This window comes from Bombus pyrosoma, linkage group LG12 (assembly GCF_014825855.1).
Source record: "Bombus pyrosoma isolate SC7728 linkage group LG12, ASM1482585v1, whole genome shotgun sequence".
NCBI lineage: Eukaryota > Metazoa > Arthropoda > Insecta > Hymenoptera > Apidae > Bombus > Bombus pyrosoma.
In genome coordinates, this window is record NC_057781.1 from 3,668,828 (window position 1) to 3,692,031 (window position 23,204).

General features: G+C 40.8%; 1 protein-coding gene across 5 annotated transcripts in view; it reads right to left on the bottom strand.

Moving 5' to 3' along the window:
* Window positions 1-23,204, bottom strand: part of LOC122573583 (LIM/homeobox protein Lhx9) — a 410,158-nt gene that overhangs the window by 70,735 nt on the left and 316,219 nt on the right. For all 5 annotated transcript variants that reach the window (XM_043740153.1, XM_043740150.1, XM_043740152.1 and 2 more), the window contains 2 exons: window positions 11,396-11,933; window positions 3,502-3,710 (listed from right to left, as the gene is read on the bottom strand). In XM_043740153.1, the coding sequence (XP_043596088.1) occupies window positions 3,502-3,710; window positions 11,396-11,764 (578 nt within the window). In that variant the 5' untranslated portion in view covers window positions 11,765-11,933. The remainder of the gene's footprint in view (window positions 1-3,501; window positions 3,711-11,395; window positions 11,934-23,204) is intronic.

Genomic DNA, 23,204 nt, shown 5'->3' on the forward strand with positions numbered 1-23,204 from the left:
TGAGATGGGGCTGCGTTTACCACAGTTGCGAATGTAAATGTTCAAAGGAATTTTATAATTAATGCGACTTAAGGAAAAAATTTTCAATTTTCACCTGTTCTCCTTTCGCGCTCGTCACTAAAAATGCGGCTATTCATGCGTAGAATTATATATGTTTCATTAGAAATGTCTCCATTTAATAACATTTTCTTCAATCCACTTTTATCTTGTTTTTTAAGCCATTTTGCCAATAATGCAAAAAAATAAAATAACAGTTATGCGTCTGTAATATTATTTACGAAGGATGAAATAAATTAATTAGAGGAACGAAACGCCCCTACCAACGAAGGTATTAATCATTGAATTTTTAATTTTGGACTAGATCTTGTGTATAATGACATGTATTAATATTCTTGTGATTATGATCTGTGATATTTTTACGATCTTTTCAAAGCGAAAATTTCAAATGTTCCTTAAAGCCTTCGCTACACGAAACCAGTCCCCGTCGAAGATCGTAATAAAGGAATTAATTAAACGAAGTATAAAATTTCATAACGACCAGCCGACCCGTTTTACTTCGAACTGCCACGGGGCTGAATATTTTCCTTCATTGTCGACCGTTTAATTAATTCGTTCCATCCCCGGAACGCTGGCCAATTCGTTTCGACTACGTGTCACTCTCTTTCATGTTTATCTAATTTGTCAATTCTCCAACAATTACGTAACTCTCAAGAAAAAAATAATCGAAAGAAAAAAAAGGCAGGTAATACAACTTTCGAAATATTAATTTATCCATCCAATCTACTTAATGAGAATCAACCATAAATTTATCAGATTATATATATGCTGTGATCAATAACGAGAACAAATTACGTTTCAGTATCTATTTCATCACGCTCGCTCGTTCGAAGACTGTATCATATATTTTCCAGGTTTAATCAGAGATGAAAAGAAGCATCGTTTCGCGGCGAATTAATAGGTCGACAAAGGAAAAAAGAGAATATGGACAGACTCATTGGATTCTGTACACACCGGCTGCCCCGGCCAGATTGTGCCGATCTATTTTAAGGTGATGCCAACTAACTTCTGCGTCTGTTTCTCATTAAATTGCGCTTTGACCTCGAATCTTCTAAATTTGGAACGGTCTCCGTCGATTAACCGTTTTCAAACGCGACGTAAACCATCTCGGCGATTTTTCAATCTATCGAGAATAAGAATCGACTTGACATATCGACGAGGATTGTTTGGAATCCTGAACCTTCGACAATAATACAACAAGTCTAAATAACAGTAATTTAATGACCGGTATCACATTATAGAGGAACAAACAATTTTAAAAATTGTAAAGTTTTCAACGTTATATCGATACATCATTAAGATCGCTATAATAATTTTGTCACATAATTTTTGCTTAACCTTCCATAGCCTCCGTATCAGAAATCAAAGTTCCCCACTTTCCCTTCGTTTAAACTTAACGAAGAACCTCTGCTCACTCGATGATAAACCATCTATTGGAGAAATCGACGATAAAAGGTATGATCAAAGAGAGTCGCGAACCGGGGCAAAACATCACGTTGTTACGAAGACAGTATTCGAAAAGAGGGACGAAGGAAGCGGCGTATAATCAACGACTAAGTGTCACAGCGAAGTGACAGCTTCGTAGATTGCAGCTATTTTGCGCCAGTGGAATGTTGATTGTTCGATACTTGGCGCCAACGAGTCTGTTCGGTTGGTGATCATCGATGCACCGGAAGTGGCGCGATTAATTCAGCCGTAGTAAGCGTTTATCAGCATGAAAACGTTGCGTATCAATTATCGTTAATTCCTATGTCAGTTGCGAGCCTATGCAACTTCGCTCGTGTAATCCACACCTCTTTTTCTTCCGGTGCGTAAAAGTTTTATCATCTTCATCGTATTACTTATCCGCTAGTGTAGACACGTTTAATAATCGAACAGGCTGATACGAATACGCGGCCACGGAATTAATCGGTCGAGCAATTGCGTGTCTGCGATTTAATGAAGCTCTAAACGCGACGTTCGTGCCGTGTAATCCTGTTTCGCGATCAATCAACGGCTGCGAGTTGGGACGTTTCAGGCGAGCAATCGGGTCATCCCCCTAAGTAACGCCAGCGTTTCCAACAATTGATAATAGCACCGCTAAAACGTAATTTGTACTTGAATAAATGTCTTCTGTAGAAATTAGAGTAAACGGGAAAAGATTTATAACACTTGACGATAACGCGCCATTCAAGTTTGTATAATCAAGTTGGAAGAATTTTAACGAAGATTAGGTTGCGGTCGTTCATGCATTTATGGGAAATTCAAGTACTCTGGATTCGTATAATACGCAAAAAGTATATAGGATTGTTGAAGGTCACCACTTTTAAGAAAACTCTACATCTGGTCCTTTTAGCTTTCTAAAGCACTGAAGCCATCGACAGCGTATGGACAAAAGACTGGGACGAAGGCAGACCATAAACAGTCGACAGGCGACGTTGGCTTCGGGGTTTTTCAGTTATAGAGTAACACTGCTAACGTTACTCTGCTAGGATCTGGACCAGCTCAAATTATTATTTCATTCTTGTACTTTTCACTTTTGTATTTAAAATATATTTTTCTACCTTATAATTTATCCACGCGTCTCTCTCTTTATACATCTAATAACCTCAACAAGGATATTCAAAATTGCTCGTTATCATCTTCACGTGAGTTTCAGTTCTCTAACAATTAATTACTACTTAATTCTCTACTAATAACTTCTCATAGAAATACAAATTCACATATACATTCGCAGTTTACTACTGCTGCTGTTGCTAGTGACATAGAAACCGAAGAATTTTAACGACGAAAACGATTAAAAAAGTATGGAATAATTATAGCATATTTTTCCTAGTGTAGCGGCACATGAGCGTAGAAAAAGTTCAAGTTGAAAGGGAAAATTCAAATCTGGGAGAGACCCTTATTATTGTGCCTTTGAATACTAACGTTGTTTTGGATTACAAAGTCTAGAAGCAAAAGAACTTTGAATATTGCTTAAAAACTTATATTGCATAAAAAATAGAAAATTGTTATTGCTGTTTCTTATAATCTTTAGCAAGAGTTACACAAAAAGGTTAAACTTTTGTGGTAACGTCCGTCGATATAAACGTATGAACTTTAGTATTATTATCCATTCTTCGATTGGTATAGTAGCATTACTATACTGGCATACACTATCTCTGTACTTGTACTTATTTTAATACATCCGACTATTGCAAATTCATCCACTCGTTACTTTATCAACTACGCATACACGTAGTGTAATTTCTACACGCGAAAATTGCAATTATATATGATTGATATTTTTCCGTTTGTCTCTTTCATACATGAAAATATAAAAATATTGGTGTTGTTGGGGAACGAATTTCGCGATCGTACGAATTTTGTAGTTCGTTTCACAAATTATTCGCAACGATACTCGTACCATTAGGTAGTTGAATGGAAAGCTGGGCTACTTTCAAGAGAAGTGAGTACGACCCTTACCTTCTGTAGTCGCTTTTGCAGAGGATCATGCCGCTCCTGGTGTAGCACGAGTGGCCGATTTCCGCCAGTGCCGCACCACAGTACGAGCACTTGAGGCAACCGTTGTGCCAATACCGATCCATCGCTAGCAACAGCCATCTTTCGACTATTTGACCGCCGCAACCGGCGCACTGCTGGATCCCCGTTGGTCCACTTGGGCCACCTTCTTGCTGTAGCAAAAAGAAAACACCATGTTTCATCATAATTTGCATAATTCCTTATGTAATGCTAAAACTTGCAAATCAATTTATTCAATTTACTACTTCGCCTTATGGGCGCTTTCACCAGAAAGCTACGATTACTATTTGTTAGCAAAGTGAAAATGATATTGAAACGATTTGTAAATTGAAATTCGGAACGATTTCAATTGGTCAATATCGAAATTAAAGAATGGAATCTGGTTAGAAATATAATAGAAGATTTTTGGTAAATTTTCCAAGAGTTTTCCCAGGCAGAGTAAATAATGTTTCAGGATTTCGAAATCGTGTTTCCTAGAGAAGTTCTCGAATAATAATTGGCTCACGCAATTAGGAAGCAACGAAGTTACTCGGTGACTTCAACTTCTTGCGGCACTGAGAACTGCGAAGTTCTCCAACCAAACGGCGCGAAGTGGAAATTGATTTGTCCAAACAAACTGGCGAATGCTACTTTCATGGATACACGTGAAAGTACATGGAACATTTTCCAATTGATATTTTTCTACAGGATAAAAGAATATATGAAGTATAACATATAAATTTTCTTAAATTTTCGCACGGTGTATTTTATGTGCGCAGAAAACAGGATACGAAGCGTAGAAATTTTAATTCTTTGTTATAAGCGAACTATATATTGCCTTCCTCAGTTAAAACGGAATTTCCTATCTAGTATTCTCTTATTTTTCAAAATGTCTTGAAATATGAATGAAATTCCTCGAGCTTTCTACTTTAGGTGAAGTTGCATTATACAGACCCGTTACAAAATGATGATGAAATATTTTAAATGGAATGAAGAAAAACAGATAACACGAAGAATATAATAAAGCTTGGGTTTTCCTTAATTTGCAAATGGTAGTATCTACATAAAATTTTCATTAATAAGAACATTATACGGTCTAACCGTGAAAGCAATAACTGCAAAGAAATGTAAGACGAGTTTCTTTGTATCTTTGAATAATTACGAACATTTTGTACCTTGACTTATAACGAAGCATACAATAAAATATAAATTCCACTAAAAAAAGTCGATTGTATAGTAATTTTAAACAAACCATATTAAACACAAATAAGTAAAACAGCAAGCGTATAATGAAGTACCTACTATCGTTTATAATGTTAATGGCTGAAGCTATAAAAGTTTATTTATCGCTAAGTTGATTTACCACAAATTGGTTCTTTAATAGAACCTGCCTTTCCCCATAGTTGGACAATATAACAATGACTTACACAGTATCATTCTACGAATTTTATTCATTATTCCAATGGAATCAGAAAAAAAGACAAAAGTACGAAATTTACATTTGGAAGATAATAAATCATCGCATTGTTCCTGCGCGACTTTTTCACCATTTCGTAACAAGCGAACACCCATTAACGTGAACGCAATTACATGTGAGCGTAATTACGTAAAGACACATTAGCAGATCGATTAAACGGCGCGGTATTTCTTGTTTTAATCGGCAAAGACTTTGGCTGTTTTATCGAGTGTCCACCGGCCGATTACACAACGAAAATGTTAAGCGTAATAACACGTTGCAACGCGAGCCCGCGACGATTCACGGTACTTCTATTACCAGGAAAGAGGGAACGAGGAGGAAGAGGAGGAGGAGGAGAGAAAGAGAGAAGCAGTGCTATAATTAATACGAAATCGAAAGTCATTAACTGACGATAAATCATCGTGAAGCGTCAAGCGGGCAATCTCGGCGAACACTTAGTCGCTCGATTATGTAAACGCCGGTAAGCGTGAATAATCGTGGTCGACGTCGCTGATTATTAAAATATACGGCTATCTGATAAACCAAGCTGAGAATTGTCGCTGCTCAGCTCTGCACCGGGAAAATCATTGCAACCTTTCGATGTACGGAGCTTCCACGAGAACACTGTACGTGCTCTATTGTTTCTCCTTGAAACGTCTTATCTACCACATCATTTCGAAATATTCGAGAAAACTGAACTTTCATCATTTACCTTCTCCCACCTTCGTTTTTTTTTTTTAATTAAATCGACGACATTTAATTACTATTTCATAACAATCGGTATAGTTAGTGTATATGAAATAGCTCACGAAAGTATTAGGTTGTCCGGAAAGTGTCTTCCTTTCGCAAACGTCTTTTACAACGATGCACCTTCATACAAACGTGAAACCAAGTCTGTGAAATGTCGCGGTGTTTATCTCTACAGAACAAAATGGATCGTAAGTACTTCGACAAAATGATATAAAACAGAAAACGTTGTGTGTCTATTATTTCCTCATAAAACGAAAGAAACTTTTCGGACAACCAAATATTTGGATATTTGTAGAAACCTTTCCTATATATGTTACGTGTTCTATACAAAACATTTTGAAAATTCATGACTTTGAAATGTCACAGTAACGAGAGTCCACTGTCATTGTGTATAGCGGTAACGAATCTGAACTTGTACATACATAGAAGCTCCATAATATTTTGTCCAAGCATATAAAGAATATTTCGTTTATCTTGGATTCATTAGCATCTCTGTTATTTTACCAATATAGTCATGACAGTCGTGTCTCGTTAAACACATTATGGCGCTAATAAAATTTCAAAATGTTTGGCGTAACAGATATAATCATATTCACGAAAGGTGTGTTAAAATATTCTCGTGAGCCATTGTATATCTTGAAAAATGACAAAACGCTAGAGGACATTTGGTAGTGTCGCCATCGAAATTTTCGTTCGTTTGATCGAGTGTTCCATCGCGTGGATTCTCGGTGGATAAATTCGAGGCACCATACCGCGATTGTAATCTGTTTCAAAGTAAAAATTCACGTGAAGCGTGACTAACGCGCGGAACAATTAAGGGGTAGGTTATCTTTGAAGCGAATCTTTTATTACAGGAAATTGAAAAGGAAAAAAGAAATATAGACAGGTCCAAGTACACGTTTTCTGGGAACTTGCGCATTTAGACGCTTCCAATTTGTTGGGAAGCGGAGAGTGTCGTTTCAATAAGCCCGAATTCAGGCGACGTACCTTTTCTTGCCGGTCATGAACGTCATTAATTTCTGTCAAGCGCATAATAAACTCTAAACGGATTCGAGTGAGCCATGCTAAAGACCGGCCACTTCAAGCTTTTTCTTCGGTTCACTGTTCAACTAGAGAAAATCAATTTCGAGTGTCTAACTGATACACGTTAACGTGCATATTTTTCCTCCTATTAAAATTGAAACTTAAACGTGTAATTGGACGTTAGAGTATGTATACGAGTAGCGTGAAAGATGAAGAAAGGTTGCGCAATAAAATTGAATCTATACAATTCAATAAATGTATATCAAATCGAAATGTAAATCGGAATGAACTTTCCGATCAATATATCATCATAAATAGTTATCGTCAAATGAACCGAAAAGAAGAAGTCTTATAGGCTTCATATATTGGCATGTTTTTCGTGTAACAATAGAACAGAGAAATGTGAAAACGGTTGTTTAACCAAAATTTTAACTATATTACTTTACTATAAGTAACTTTCCAATACTATAAAATCGATTTATCCAGGAAATGAATGATTCAATCAATCAACAGAAAAAAAAAAACAGTTTCCACAAGACTGATCAAATTTAGCGAGTCTATTCCAGATTCCGTCATCTCCTGCAACCTGTTCGGTGAAACGAAACTATTTCTGACCGAGTCGAGCGTTATTACACGCGCGACGACTGCGCGATGAGCGGTCGCGCGTACCATCGTGGAAGCTTCGAAAAACAGCGAGCGCGCAACTGGTTCCGAGGCCGTTGCTTGATTTACTGGAACGATTTCTATGATAATCGGGCGGAACAAGCCTGGACTTGAAGAACGCACAAACGAAAGGACCAAGAGACACCGAACGTGACGCCGTAAATTCAAAATCGAGGCCGATATTGGCGCTATAGTTCTCCGCGAACTTTGATCTCCATGGAAAACTTCTTGCAAAATCGTTGTTGTAATTTGCTTACAAGAATCGTGTGGCTTATCGTTCCACTTGCATCTCATGAGATATCGCGACAACGACCTTTCTGTCCACGCGTGTCCGCGAAAGAAAGGTAGAAAATGCAACAACAACTAGAGAGCAAAAGAGAAAAAAAACTGTAAGTGTGAGAGTTCAAGGTGGCTCGTCCGAGTAAACGTCAACAAAGAAAAAAAGTGTCTTCTTAGAAAGCGACGCGTGCAGCGGTGGTAATTTATCGAGGAACTAGCTTCGCACGGTAAACTCGGTGCTCGTGTTCGATCAACGAGGAAAATCGTTTTCCTTCTCACTTTTTGCCTCGACCTAACGACACTTCTTTCGCAATTACCACGCAATTACGATCGTCCAGTTACTATAATCGAATGAAACTCGCGTAATTGCGCGTAGGAGGTGAGTCACAATGTAGTAGGGAACAAGAGACGACGTTGATCATCGTGGATTCGATTGTTCTTACGGTTCCGAGGCAACGAGTCGAAGCAAATTGCCAGGGAAAAATTCGGAGAGCAGAAGAGAGAGGGGAGAGTGAACGTAAGCAGCGTCGCGTCGTATTAAACAAACACAGGAGAAACGTTCTCTGCGTTGCGCAATCGTTAGTTTGTTGGAAAAATTTAATTAGTCCCCCCACAGCTTCCCTAATGAGAACCATTTTCGCGACACGGGCAAAAAAGCATGGTGTATTGTCTTTCGTTGAATGGAAGAGATAAAAAGGGACGGAAAAAGGGATGGATCGATGAATATGCATATTTAGGCGGGAGAACGTGGCTAATACGAACGTTCGATTCACAACGATACCATTAACGCGAAACTGAGATCGGAAACAGCCGAGCATCGGGACAAATCAAGGCAATCGGAACTGCCGGAGTCGTCCGAGCAATTTGCTTCAACTAGGATCACTGTCGAACGTCCACGGTCAGATTCTGACGAAATTCGAACGTCCAGTCTCGAAATTTGCAACTGAAAATCGGTTCAGAATCAGCAAACGTTGAATGGTTTTCTTTTTTTTTTTTTTTTTTTTTTTTGTTTCATTGATCCACGTTAATTATTCGTATAATTTATGCAGCACGAAAAGCTACCTAACGATAGTATAGATTCACTTCAAGACACTTTAGGGTTACGAAAAATATTCAGTACGAAATAAGCAAACCACAGCTTCCACTGTGAAACTAGTTCGCAGATATTGCCACGTTTGTCGCAATGAATACCACAGAGAAATCATCCGAATGACGAAAGACTAAGCAATATTATAATTTGGCTCTTACAATTTTATCTCCGGTGAAACATTTCATTTGGTTCATGCGTGACGCGATGGCGCTGTAGTGATGCGCGTGCACCTCCATGATCACCAGCAGGCTCCCTCGACACAGTACCCGAAAATGATCGTCCTCAAGCACTTCTCACGTATCCACGCGGGCACTGATATAATTCGTTCTCGTTCGAATCGCCAACAACACGAAAATAAATCCTGTTTGGTATACACCTTGTTTGAACCACCTTGCACCAACCACCACGAACAACCATTCAGGAAACACGATATATTTCCACGGACCTGCACGGAGCACGTTGTTCTTGGAATCTACGCGTCGCGACAAAGTTGCGTTGCCGTCGGCAACCGACAACAAGCTTCTCCTGGTTCGTTGTAACGCGCCGAGTGTAGCATCCCGTGGGCTTAGTCCAAGCTATATACACGGTGATCGGTCCCAAAAACCACTACGCGTGGTAGCGATGACGATCGCGGCTACACAAGGCAAAAAGCGGTCACAGAGCGCGCGAAAGACACACAGAGAAACGGTGTATATAAAGACGGATATATAAAGCAAGGAAGAAGGTGAGAGAGCACGCGCCACGAACAGAGGAAAAAGACGAACCGGTCCCGACCGAAGTCAGCAGCGAACTGACTGGTCCGTGGCTGCTTTGGGCCTCTGAATGCCTTGCGAGAGGCCCCGGGTTCAGGTAACCCAGCCAGCCACAGCAGGAGTGGGCCTGCTGGTGGGGGAAATAAAAAGGTGAGCCTAGAAAGGACCTAACTAACGTTGAAAGGGGACGGGACCCATCCATAGCTCCGGCCAGGCCGAACGAGGACAAAGATACGTGGTAGGGGAACGTGGAACAGAGATCGTGCTAAGTATTATGGAGTGAAACACGTTGCACGGAGAGAAGAGGGGGCGGCGTTCGAGGGAAAGAGGCAACCAGGGGGCAGCCTGGCCTCCTCCAGTTCCCCTCCGCCCCTATTCAATTATATTTCTCCATGGTAAATGCCTATATTGTTACGTTTGTCAATGGCGAGCTAAGTGAGGGTCACGTAGACGGATAATGTCTTCTGAATTTTAGCCTGCGACCCTGCTGCCGCGTTTCTCTCGTTCGTCACTCTCGTTACCGGCCCAAGCAATGTTACTTGTAAAGCTATGGCTCATCGCACCTGTACGTTACACTGATTTCGCATTGAGGTGAGAAGTCGTTTCACACGCTAATCTATTGACACGATCAAGGTACAAAACTTGCAAATTAGGGTGCATGGGTTAATCTGGTTACTCGGGGTAAATTTGCTACGGTAATAAAAGAAATGTAAGACTTTGTACGTATACATACTTGATGAACAATTACTGGGATTTGAAAAAGTGCGTTGTTGTAAATTTATAAAGGAATTGGACGCTATGACCAGTTTTGTAGTTCTAGTATGAAAATATGGATATATTTGGTGTACCAATAATTCTCAGGTTACGTATATGATTGTCGCCTACGATTAGCATTTTTTCAAATGAGAAGTATTATTGTTTAGGAGAAATTAGACAGTGCAGAGGGAATGAACTTACGTAATGAACGGCCGACGCTGGTTATTACGCGAACAATGAGCCGCGTACACGTTCCAGCTGTTTCCGGTTGAAAACTTTTTCTCGTGACCATCGTCGCGCGACCAGCCAGCGTAGAAAGTGCATTTTAATCGTACGAGGAGAACCGTTTCGCGGTACGAAACGCTTCCAAGACCGGACCACCGTTCCTTCTCTCCTTTCCTCCCCTTCGATGGAACAGAGTTGGCGGGAAGCGAACGCCACTCGACCAGGCCTCATTAACGAGGGATTTTAATTTAATTTCATTCGCCGTTTGATTCTGTAACGGTCGTCGGGAACGAGAATAAGGGGAGAGAATGGCAACGAGTGGGATAATAAAAGCGAACAGGAAGTACAATGATACGGGGAATGATTCCTCTGTACGGATTGAGAACTGAAGATGTGAAATTAATCTGAAGAAATCATCTATAGAGTGATTTAATTTACGATCTGATCAAATTTACAGATACATTTCGGGATTCGAGATGAGAAGGGAAAGAGTTTTTAATGTTTATGGATTCAAATGTCGAAAGTTATACGCTACTCGAGGTAACACCGGTTCGAATTTCGCAGACTTTGTAAAATTAAACAAATTACTACGCTACTCGCATGATCCCTCTGTACCAATTGAGAGCTGAAGATGTGAAATTAATCTGAAGAAACCATCTACAGAATGATTTAATTTGCGATATGATCAAATTTACGGATACATTTCGAGATTCGAGATGAGAAAGAAAAGAGTTTTTTATGTTTATGGATCCAAATGTCGAAAGTTATACGCTACTCGGCGTAGCATAGGTTCGAATTTCGCGCACTTTGTAAAATTAAATAAATTACTACGCTACAATCCTCCCAATAAATTGACAAACTTACCTTAAGCGTACAATTGTTGTTGTGATTGACCGGTGGATAAGCAGGATGTCCCGGTAAGTGGGGGTGTGGGTGTCCGGGGTGATGTGGATGATCGGTCATCATTCCAGCACCGCTGTGATGATGTCCGTTGCTGCCCATGCCTTGTCCAGGCTGAAGGGACCCATAGGGGGTGGCTGGGTCCATTGATGGCCCATGAGGCGGCGAATGGGGACTTGGCAGGTCTGGGGTTGTTGTGGTGCCGCCACCGCCACCCCCACCGCCTCCGCCGCCAGTACTGTAGCCGTGATGGGGCCCGGAATGATGCGGACTGCTCGAAAGCGAGGGATGATGCGGGTAGGCTGCGGAATGGCCCGGATGGTGGGGGTTCATACCAGCGGTTAGAGCGCTCGCCAGCTTGACCGATGAGAGGGTGGGCCCGATGAGCCCACCAACAGCTTCCCACGACGAAAAACAAGAGCTCGTGGCCTACCTAAGTGGAAGCTTATTGGAGACCGGCTCTTTTCGAACCGGCTCTCTTCTTCCGGCTCTCTACTGTTACCTGAAACGAGAAAAAACAAGGTTATAGAGGTGATTCCGAAGGTTGTTTGCGGGGCTGTTTGTATTTATAGGCAACGGCTACGGGTGTTGATGGGTAACGTGGATTACAGTTGCAGGTGGACGTCACAGGTTAGAAAGTGTTATAAAGACGAGGTAAGCGGTATTCAAGTTGGTTTATAATGAGTGTTTGACAAGTTTTAAAGGTATAAGATACGACGTCATGGCAACCGGTGATGCCACGGTAGCATTACGCGTTAGGTCGTGCATTAATAGTCACTAACCCACACGGATGTACGAGTTGTATCATGATATTTATTAGAGATATATATTATAAAAGTATATTCATAAAAGTTATTAAAATAACGGGCGAAAGGTCTGCGAATGGCTTGCTATCGAACTCGTACCGAGACTTTCGTAGCCCTGACTTTCATTCTAGAATTTTCAAAACACTCTGTAAAGAAAGTCTAATAATTACCACCGGAGTCAATAGTATTGATCAACAGATTCGATCGGTCATCGTTACGAAGAAGTTGGAGCAGCCTTCGAAACTTCTTTCATAAGAGGACGGTCTGGCGAAAAATCTCGAAAACACACAATGTTTAGGCCGAAACAGTTTCCGAACTAGTCGTAAAGACGACCGCCGCATTGCATACTGCGATGAAACTGTACTGGCTGATATTAATTTCACCGGCGGCCGGAGTTCCGTGCAATTTTATTGGCCCTTAAGACGACGCGCAACGATTTCATAATGTCTCTCTCCTACCCTCTTCTTCTCCATCTCTGCCACGATTCCAATGAAACAGCAGTTCGTAGCAAAACGATTCGTCGGTGAGGTTCGCGAGGGAGAACGTAGGGAAAGGGGTGGTAGGAAGAGAGACGGATGATGGACCTTTTACGACAGGGCAATTCGCGAAAGAGTTCGTCCGTCGAAGGAATATTTAAATTCAATCCGGATACAACGGTAGTAAAGCATCACGGTTCCTGCAGATAGAGTGAGGAAAACTGGAGGGACGAAAGGTGGTCGAACAGAGGTGGTAAACGTGGCCTTGTTCACCGTTCGCTGACTGTCCTGTTTCTTCTTACTTCAGTTTCCTTTGATGCTTCTTCTGTCCGTACCCCCGCAGAACCGCACGATAAAGACGTGCTCGATTGTTATTGTAACTACAGACATCAAGGAATACTGGGACGATTGGTATAATAAACATTTTACGAGAATCAGTGCGATGGTTTGTTTATCGAGCTTACGAGTAATTATAGTCGAACGACTAAGGGCCATTTCGAAGTTTCTAATTTACATCGTGAAACTTGTCTCGTACATTTAGATTTTCTCGATTTATGAGTTTTAAAACTTGAATAAAGTTAAGTCACGTTACGGTTTTAAACTTTAGATATTAACTTAGAGTATTAGGGTGATTGACAAATGGTCTCCAGCTTTTTTTATTAGATTTTTTAGAACTAGGTCGAAAAGTATTTTACTTTTCAGGCAATTAGTCGACAGAAGGGAAACGTCGAATTTGGTGTAACGGAGGATTTATGTTTCCATTTCGTGGCACTGCTAGATTTTTTGCGGCTGATGTAGGCGTGACGTCAAAGATCTAATTTTCCCAGCTATAATTAGAATAGCGGCCCGGAAAAACGGGGATTCAGGGAAATCGATAAAAAAGATAATTTCGATCGGAACGTTCCCCAATGGGAACCACAGACACCGGAAACGAAGCGTCCGCTGTGGCGACGAGGAACAAAGCCTGCTCTAATTACACACCTTTGTGATCTTTTCCGGTATCCAATCGGATCTCCTCGTTTTCCTCGCTCTTCGCACGATTAATCTCGTTAACTCATCGCCGTTAACACCTTCTAGTCACGAGCCGACACGTGATATAGGTGTTCCTCGAAAGCAAACGATTCATCTTCTAACCATTCCACGATTCCTATGAAATCTAACACGGTTATAAAGATCCTCTTCATAGTTCTATCTAGTGGTTACACGGAAGAAAATTAGAACAGAGTGGGGAGCTGACGTGGGTCATGGTGAGGCAAGTGACCTTGAATAATGAAATTTCTTGTTTCAGTCTATACTCTGCGACTTATAATTCTAAAATCATCCTACCTTAAATTTTCTTCAATTCTTATACAAGCACGAAGTAAGATTATACGTAACACGAAAAAAGTCTGCTTAGAAGTATAGTACAAAATCGAACAGTTAAAATTATAGTTATTGTTAAGAGTAATTTCATTGCATTACCCTCAGGTACCCTGAGATTAACTTTCGCATAATAAAATATTTTATTACGCTGGTTATAATTATGAAATAAAAATAATGCAGTTTCCTAAAATTATTTTTCTTAAGCCTCGAACAATCCAGTTTACACACCTCACCCTCACAATTGAATCTTCTCTTTCCAGAAACACATACGTATTCCACGAAGTCGTTAACAGTAACCTTACCAGACCCGGTTTAATGGCCGGCTTCAAAATTTAATTTAAAATCGTACGTTCATTGTTATTTCTCTTGTTCATCGAACTTTATGTAAATTCTCTTATATTAACAAAAATTGAGAAACAGATTAATCAGATAATATAAGAATTTACATAAAGTTAGATGAACAAGAGAAGTAACAACGAATGTACAATTCTAAATTAAATTTTGAAACCGGTCATTTGACCGTGCCTGGTAAGCCTAGCGTCAAGCCCGAGAAACACGTTTAACGAACAATGGCTGTTCGATTGGTTATCAAACAACCTCGTTAACGTCGGATAATCCCGCACAAAGGTGAATAGGAGGACTAATTACATTAAGAGGCGACGAGTCGAAGAATAAGAGGGAAGAGGGCGCAAAAGTCTGGTGACGACGATGAAATGCAAATGCTTGGTGAATTTTTGGTGAAGCGACCAAGTCGGCATTAGGATTCATAAAACGAGCTGACCTGTCCCTTCGTTAAGGGCCGTGAAACCGGCGTGCGACTTGCCCGACACGCCCACCTTAATTAACAATAATCTTCCTTCCTGGTAGCTCAGCGGGTGTCGCTTCGGGACACGATCGCCGACCTATACGAAACTTCTGTCTTTTTGTCCGGGGCTGGATAACGAGTACCTTTTCTTCTCTTCGGTCGCGCCACGTCACCCTATTTTGCCCGGTCCCTAACATTAAGAATATAACGGTGCCCGGTTCCTGACCGTTTTCTGGAGAAAACTGCGCGTGAAACGAACCTGCGTTGCTCTCAGATATACTCTCCATGGAATATCCAATTTATTCTTTTATAGAATGTTTTCACCGTTGGCTTGTTCAGTACCTGGTAACTTTGTTCATTCGATTTTTTACAGACAGGGAAGTTAAGATTACAAGCGTGATGTGGCGAGTATCGTAAGGCTCGGTTGCGTGCGTAAATAAAAGAGGTGAGAAAGTATCGCTGTTCGACACGTGAGGCTCATCGGAACGAAGCAAATTTCAATTTTATATGAAACACAACGTACCATGTAATATTTCCCTGCTACGATTACACTTGTGATTACGATTATATACACTTGTGAGATGGTTTTAATACGTAGAATACTAGATACGTAGATACGTAGATACGTAGAACACTAAGAATTATTCAAATGCATGCAATAGTCGTGCAGAAAATAATCGAAGCGTGATTGATCGACTGAGTAGCTCGAGTGTATAAATACAACTAGAGAGAGAGAGAAAGAAATTACTGTGACTTTTATCACAAATAACGCGCGTCAACTAGAAAAAAATTACTTGCAGACGAAGCAGAGCCTATCGCTATCCTAGAACCTTTATATTTGTATCCTCGAGGGAGAATAATTGCGTGTTCCATTTCAAACGAGCTACCTACTACGTTCCAAGTCCCTTCTAGCAACCTAGTGAAGAATGAGCAGTGGCCAACGTTAGGTATAACGAACACCGAACGAAATTTCGTCGCGTCCTCACGTTGCCCGACTCGAACTTCCTCAACTTCATTTTGAACGGTTTTCTGTGAAACTTGTACGATGCGGTTATACTGACCTCTTCTTTGTTGCAGTCGTGTGTACGCAGCTTAAAGAACGCGCCAGCGTCCCTAACGTCGCGCAAGAATAACAATACCTCGTTAGAAACTGCATTTCGATCTGCACCACTCATTCGCTTCATCTTTCTCCACCTTGTTATTTTTCAAATTTTGCATCGATATTCCTCGCGATAATTAAAATCATTGTCAAATTCGGAAAGAAGGCAAACGTTACACGCTCATCATACGTAAGATTTAATTTACGATCAAACATTTTTGTAATTAGCAATATAAAGTACGAATGTAAGTACAGGCAATCAAATTTAGATCCAACCAACTTCCTTCGCCCTGAATTAGATTCCATTTTTCTCGTTGATAAAGTAACCTCGCACCCTATACCTACTATTCTTAGGACTACAAACAAAATCGTATCTCGACGAGTCGGTACTTTCGTGCGATTCCAAAAAATCCACCGGAAGCCATCGAATCGTAAGAGATTACCGGTTCTTCATCATACATGGAAACAGGAGTCACTGCGCCTATTAAAACGAATTACAAAGGCAATCGGAACGGATGCAAGGTGGAAGAAAGAAAAGAAGAAAGAAAGATATGGAAAGGAGCGAGATAGTGGAAGGTGAATGACGACGCGGCCGAAGCATTTTTACCGGATTTAATTATACGGACGTTTGAAAATCTCCCGGGGCCCGCAATATTTATCAGCCAATGTGTACCAGGGAGGAAATTAAATTCAAAGCGAGACATCGAAGGAGTCGTGCGTCCCGTTGCGCTACCACCTGCCAGTTTCTCTATCTAGCTCTTTCTCTTCGCTCGTCACATAATCTCTCTTCGTTTCTTTCACCACCCAAACCCTCCCACTTTTCGTGTTACATCCAATTAAACCTCGCGGTGTTACACGTTAATTTCAATCTTAATTGTTAACCATTAATTATTAACTACTGGTTGGGCTTATCGGTCCATCTAGACAACAGGAGCGTTCAAAGTGAACGATTGTCGATGGACGCGTGTATCGGACGAAACGATCGATGAAATTGCAATTCAAAACCGCAAGTGTGTCCTGTTTAAGGGTTGAATCTTCTTGCGATATTCTTTAGGATAATGTCATTTTTCTTTGAAATTTACATAGAATTGTGTTGATTATGTCTTTGTATTGTTTCAAGTTTTCTAATTATTTTAAGTTAGTTTACAAAAGATGAATATCCAATTTAAGGAACATTGGATGGTGTAAGGGGTGCTGTAAAAATCGTAAAATAGCATAAAATTATCTTTCAACTATCCTTTTCGAAGGATTATAGGAATATCTAAGTTAATCCTGGCTGAATGAAAAAGATGAACCGTGAAAGGGGGGAAATATCGGTATAAGATGTAACGATAAACGCTATTATCGTACAAGATTTCTTCATAATATTATTATATAATTGGTTTTCTTTCTGAGTCGTGTTCTTTATTTACAATATCGTCGTATCGCTCCAACATGGATTCTTAACATAGGTTTTCAAACGTATCGGTTAACTCCAATGGTAATCATTGTTGTGCGAACCTTTGTTCCTTCCTACTCTGTGGAATAATCGCAAAGTAATAATCGCAATTAAATACAAGTAATCGGAGGAAGAAAAAGAAAGAAAAAGACCGGGAGACAAAGAATAATTGAGATATGGGACTGATGCAATCGTTACGCAGATTGGTGCAACGTCATGGCGCTATTAATTGCTAAGAAACGCGCGTGCACGCACAATACGATCGCACGTTCAATCTGTTCCAATTAGTTGCGAGGTTTGTTCATTACGTTCTACGATTATTCGGCCGGATAAAGGCGAGACGGTGACTTACGTTCCAGTTAACGAAGGTCAATGCAGAGGCAGTCGCGCTTGAAGTCTTTACGGCCAGACTGGCCGAGGAAGCGCGGCCAATATGTTGAATCGAACGCACGAACCTTCGTCGACTATCTTCCTCGTTACAAGTCGTTTCAGAAATGATGCGTAACACGATACTTTGGAAGAAAATAAGTCGGTCTTGATTTCTTAATCGAGTCTTTATTCTCCAGAAATAAACCTTGAGGTTGTAATTGAATTTATTTTTAAACGTCATAACTTGAGGTTGTAATTGAATTTATTTTTAAACGTCATAACATTTTTTAACTTGGGAGAATCCTCTTCGGTTTGAGTTATGTGTCTATACTTAATATGGATAATTTATGATATTTATATTGCATGTTGATACACCTGCGAGTAAATGGAATTCTCAATCGGCGTTACAAAGCACCTCAGACTTCGTATATCGTCGACGTTCGGAATTATTTTTAGGAATTGTGTGCCGCCTTTCAAAATGTCTTAATGAATCTGATTCCTCGTCTTATATTTAGATATGACTTACGCACCACGAGCGCCGCTTACGTAATGTCATTGTCAGCTGATTAACAGCAACGCGTCACAGAGTTTCACGTGACAAGTCTATTTCGAATATCTCCCAGTTTTTTATTCTCTGAAAGTGAAATAAAGCTTCGATACAACTTGATATTTTATTCTCTGCTCTCAGTTAAGATCGATCGACACCGATCAATTTGCCCCTCCAAATTTCTTTCCCATTCCGAGAGAAAGATTTTCGTTCGAATTCTACGTTTCTTCCAAATAATCACGTATACTACGCGCACTGAAATTACACAGCAGGCCGCCGACAGCAGGATGTTCATTTGGATTCGATGAGATCGTGCTGCCTCTATACTTAAAGTCGAAGTCCAAGTGCGTATTAGTCGAATTCAGGCCGATCGAAAGCACATCTCTAAACGTTAGGGTGTACATCGTTTCCCATTCCAGCGAAACATTTTGAGCTAATTGAAGCCCTGTAAGAAACGTTTCCAGGCTATCGTCGCTCCTTCTCCCCTTCAACAGATGATGCATTAAAATGGACAAGCATAAACGTCGATCTTTGTATTAATACGTCAAGCCTCATCGACACCGGTTGGTATCATACAATTAATCCAAATTCGAGTTCTCACGACTATCATTAAATTCCATAGATCGACGATCATTAGCTATCAAGGAACATTATAGAAACTTGTCGATTATATCTCCCTAAAGTCGTTTCCATGCAATACAAAATTCTCACCTTTCAAACGGATTGAAGTAAGATAGGGTTATTTGAGCTAAATTAAGCTTCGACAGCTTAAAGTTCAACCGTGAATTTTACACGGAATAATTATACCGTTATATTACGAGACTATTAGCTTTTAACAGCCGAGGTATCAGTGCAAGCAGAATGATTGGTATCAAATTTTTTCATTTTTTCATTACTAAGAACATGCAAACATTTTTGGCGATATTAATGTATACTTTCATCACGGTAGAAATGTATATTGGTACTTCTTATTCGTCTTTGTCATATTGTTTTAAGTTTAATTAAATGTATAACATTCACTTAATTTTACTAAGTCCTAGTATCAACCTGTTACCGGATCATCGTTTTAACCAGAAGTCTATAATTGTTAAAACAAGTTAATAAAATTAAACTATTTTCAAGTACGCTTTGAATAGATCTAAATATAAATATGAGATATTATTTGTAACAAGAATAAGACGATACATTTGAAATTAAAGGATTCTATAAATAAACATGTAACTATGGCCAAGAACGAGTTTAACAAGAGAATGAGAAAATGTTATGTATTTCAAATCCGACAAGGAGAATACAAATATAAAAATTGACAAAATTCTCTTCCATAAAATGGCGATATCTCTCATCTCTGACAAAAAGAAGAAAAAGGAAGATTCGATCTGGAACGTCTGGCTCGGAGGACGGTGTTTGACGAAAATCGCGAGATGCAGGATCAGAGGTCTGTTTACGACCCCTGACCCAGGGAGCCCTCGAAATTCGATCAGCCGCGGAAGCACGACGGCCAAGCGATAACAAGATGATAACGAGGGAATACACCGATAATTACCGGAATGATAATGACGAGGAGAACGACGACAACAACGACGACAGCGACGGGAGAGAATGTGGATGGGAGGAGGGCGGACGCGAACGTTTGGAGGAACGAAGTGGAGGAGAGAGAGGAGGAAAAGGAGGAGGCGAGGGTAGAGAGGAGAAGCAGGAGAAGAGAGAGGACGATCAGCTGCGATAGGGATAATTAACGATCGCAATCGTACGAAAATGAGGACAGGGCGAGTGCGACGACGACGATAACGAGCGGTCCAGCGATCTTATTAGCGATAAGCGACGATAACGAGGACGCCTCGTTCCATACAATAACGACGCCGTTCCGATGCTTGTAGTGGACGACGAAAAGAATCCCTGCTACTCGAGGGGAGCACAGACTCGCGGGGGTGAGTGGTTGACCGTCAGCCGAAGTTGATCCGCGTGCTACGATTATTATGGCTCCATTAGATCCGTGAAAAAATGCAAATACCCACTGGCTCCAGCATTGCGACCACGCTGAATAAAATGAGACAAAAAGAACTTACTTTTGGTAAGACAGATCGGGCTGCAGGATTGATGTCAAACGCGTCCACCGGGGTAACGATTATAAATTAAAGCAACGTGTTGTTCGGTGTATATCTTATCAGGTCAATATTTATTCTAATTAGTTTGGTGATGGAGCGCAGGAGGATAGTATATTGATTTTGCAAATTATCGTAGATAAATTAATGGTGATCCTATACTTGATGTCAACTCTTTCGCTTAGGGTACCGCTTATAGGCGGCGCCGGCTAGATGACCTGTGGGTACGGGTGCCGCTTATAGGCGGCGCCGGCTAGATGATCTGTGGGTACGCGTGCCGCTTATAGGCGGCGCCGGCTGGATGACCTGTGGGTACGCGTGCCGCTTATAGGCGGCGCCGGCTAGATGACCTGTGGATACGGGTGCCGCTTATAGGCGGCGACCACGCGACGATCGACACCCCATATATCTATGTAGTCAACAATATGTTTTTTCGTTACTGGCAGAACATTTCCTGTTGATTTTATTGATATATTGGATCAATCGCTTTTTAAAAGTTACTTATTGTTGAAACAACATCAAACATTTCAGCACAGTTGTTATTTAAGACTTAGGAAAACATTTATACAGCAATCACGCCACTGTGCGCATTTGTGGCGCGCGCCTCCGTACAGGGAGAGCACTTAGGCGGACTGTATTGCCGAAGCGAAAAGGTTAAAGCCATTTCAAGAATTAATCGTATAACGAAAACGATGAAACAGACTCGTATAAATTGGTTCAGGACACAACATATATAGTAAACAATTTATATAAATCTTACTGTAGTTCTTCGCCGTTTCTTGCAAAGTCTTTATATCAGACGCGAAGAAAAATCGAAACAAAGGAGCGAGTGTATCGCGATCCACGGATTGGGTCCCATTTCCTAGAAGGAAGCATCTAAATCAGTGGACCTCGGTGTCGCAAGAAAATGGTCCGCGGAAGCACAAAGCGAACCATCGCGGTGAAACAACGCGTCCACCTTGAGGCACGAATCATTTCAAAGTTGTTGCATTCAATGCATAGCCAAGCGATCGAGTAAGCTTTCTTCCGCCGTCAGGATTCCTACATAATTGCACGCCGGGAACGTGGTCCCCCTTTCTCTCTCTCTTTTTCGACATTCTCCATTTCGTTCTTCGTCTTTTCGTTTCACGTTTGCCCGCGTGCACACACAGGCTATCTCGAGGGCACACGGTTCCTCGAAAAAGAGGTCCGTAGGAGTGTACACCTTTTCATTTGACCGCTCTCATAGGCAGAGTATACCTGTAATAGGTGGGCTGTGCGCGGCAAACGGGGAACCCGACTTCGCCCCGGCCCATGGACGCTGCATCTAATTACTATAATCGTCCCCGCTAATAATTAGATTATTTTCAATGTCTTCGAGCGCTGTCCCTCGATGCTCATTATACCTGACTCCAAGTTATCATTATATCCGTTCTTCCGACCGATTCCTCTTTGGCCCGGCCACGATGCCTTCTTTTGTTTGCCTCCGTTACGGTCACGGGGCGAATATTTTTCGTAGCCTGGCTTTTATTTCGCTTATTTCAGTCGTTATGTCGCGATTCGTGGATAAATTGCGTGTTTATATCGTGGTATCAATATATGTAATAGGAATTTTTAACATTTTTTTAGATAGAATTTTTAATCTGTATTAGCGCGGCTATTCATTGATTTTATTAAGTCCATATCTCGGAGTATTATATTATAACCCAGTGTTTTCTAGCTCAAAAGCTTTTCTTATAATTAATCTCATATTACACTATACGTTATAAGATACTTTTCTTCTATGTTATACCTGTTAAGTTCAGGTTGAACGAAATGCTAGTCATCTACTACCTCTAATTTCCTTTTTTTTTTCATATACATACTTCGGTTATTTTAAGACTACACGTTGGAGTTCTAAAGGACAGAAAAGTTGCAGAATGCCGGTCTAGTTCTTAAGGAGATATGCCCTATAAGCATCAGTGATACGCTGTCTTTCAATTGCACAGTGTTCATACGCAAAGTTCCTCTATCAATATGAGATGCGTCTATTATGCAGTAATATGTAAATCGAAGAAGCATATTTTTAAATGACCTTCAACTAATATTACACTCGTGAATTTCTTCGCTTATAGGATATCCCACCTTTACGCTACCAACGTATGATGCGTAGTTTGTGATCGTTTCGAAACGATCCACGACTTTAGCCTACAGTTTTCAACGATAGATTTCGCGTCAAAAGCGGAAACTTGCACGTTTCTTGGAGCAGACAAATCGTGGCGAAGATTATATTGTAAAATGGCGGCTGGCACCCGTTCCACGAAAGGGCCGTGAGGGCGCTCGCGACTCTGCGAAACGTTTATTACTGAAAGCAAATCTTCTCGCGCGGATGAGAACGTCCAAGTGGAGGCGCTATTCCGAGATAGTAATGTTTTATTTTATTGTCGTCGGCCAGTTGCTCAGGAATGCCTCTGGACGTTAGCCCATTGGTGTTTCGCGTTGCGAAACGGCCGGTCGCGACCTGCACCAGGAAGAACGGACTCTTTGCTATCATTATGGACATTCTCTCGAAGCGTTTACGTACCGAGTATTTTGTTGCGTGCGGCCCGGAGAAGACAAAGGGCTGAGAAACGATGCTAGAGTAAGAGAGAAAGGAAGAGAGAGAGAGAGAGAAAGCTCGTTCCACGGATTTGTTTATTCTTAAATCAACCTATGAATGATCAAAATTATTATATATGTCGGAGATGAAAGGACATCGGGGCCTCCCTTTTGAAATGTTTGGGAAACCCCCCAATACTCTAGGCCAAACTT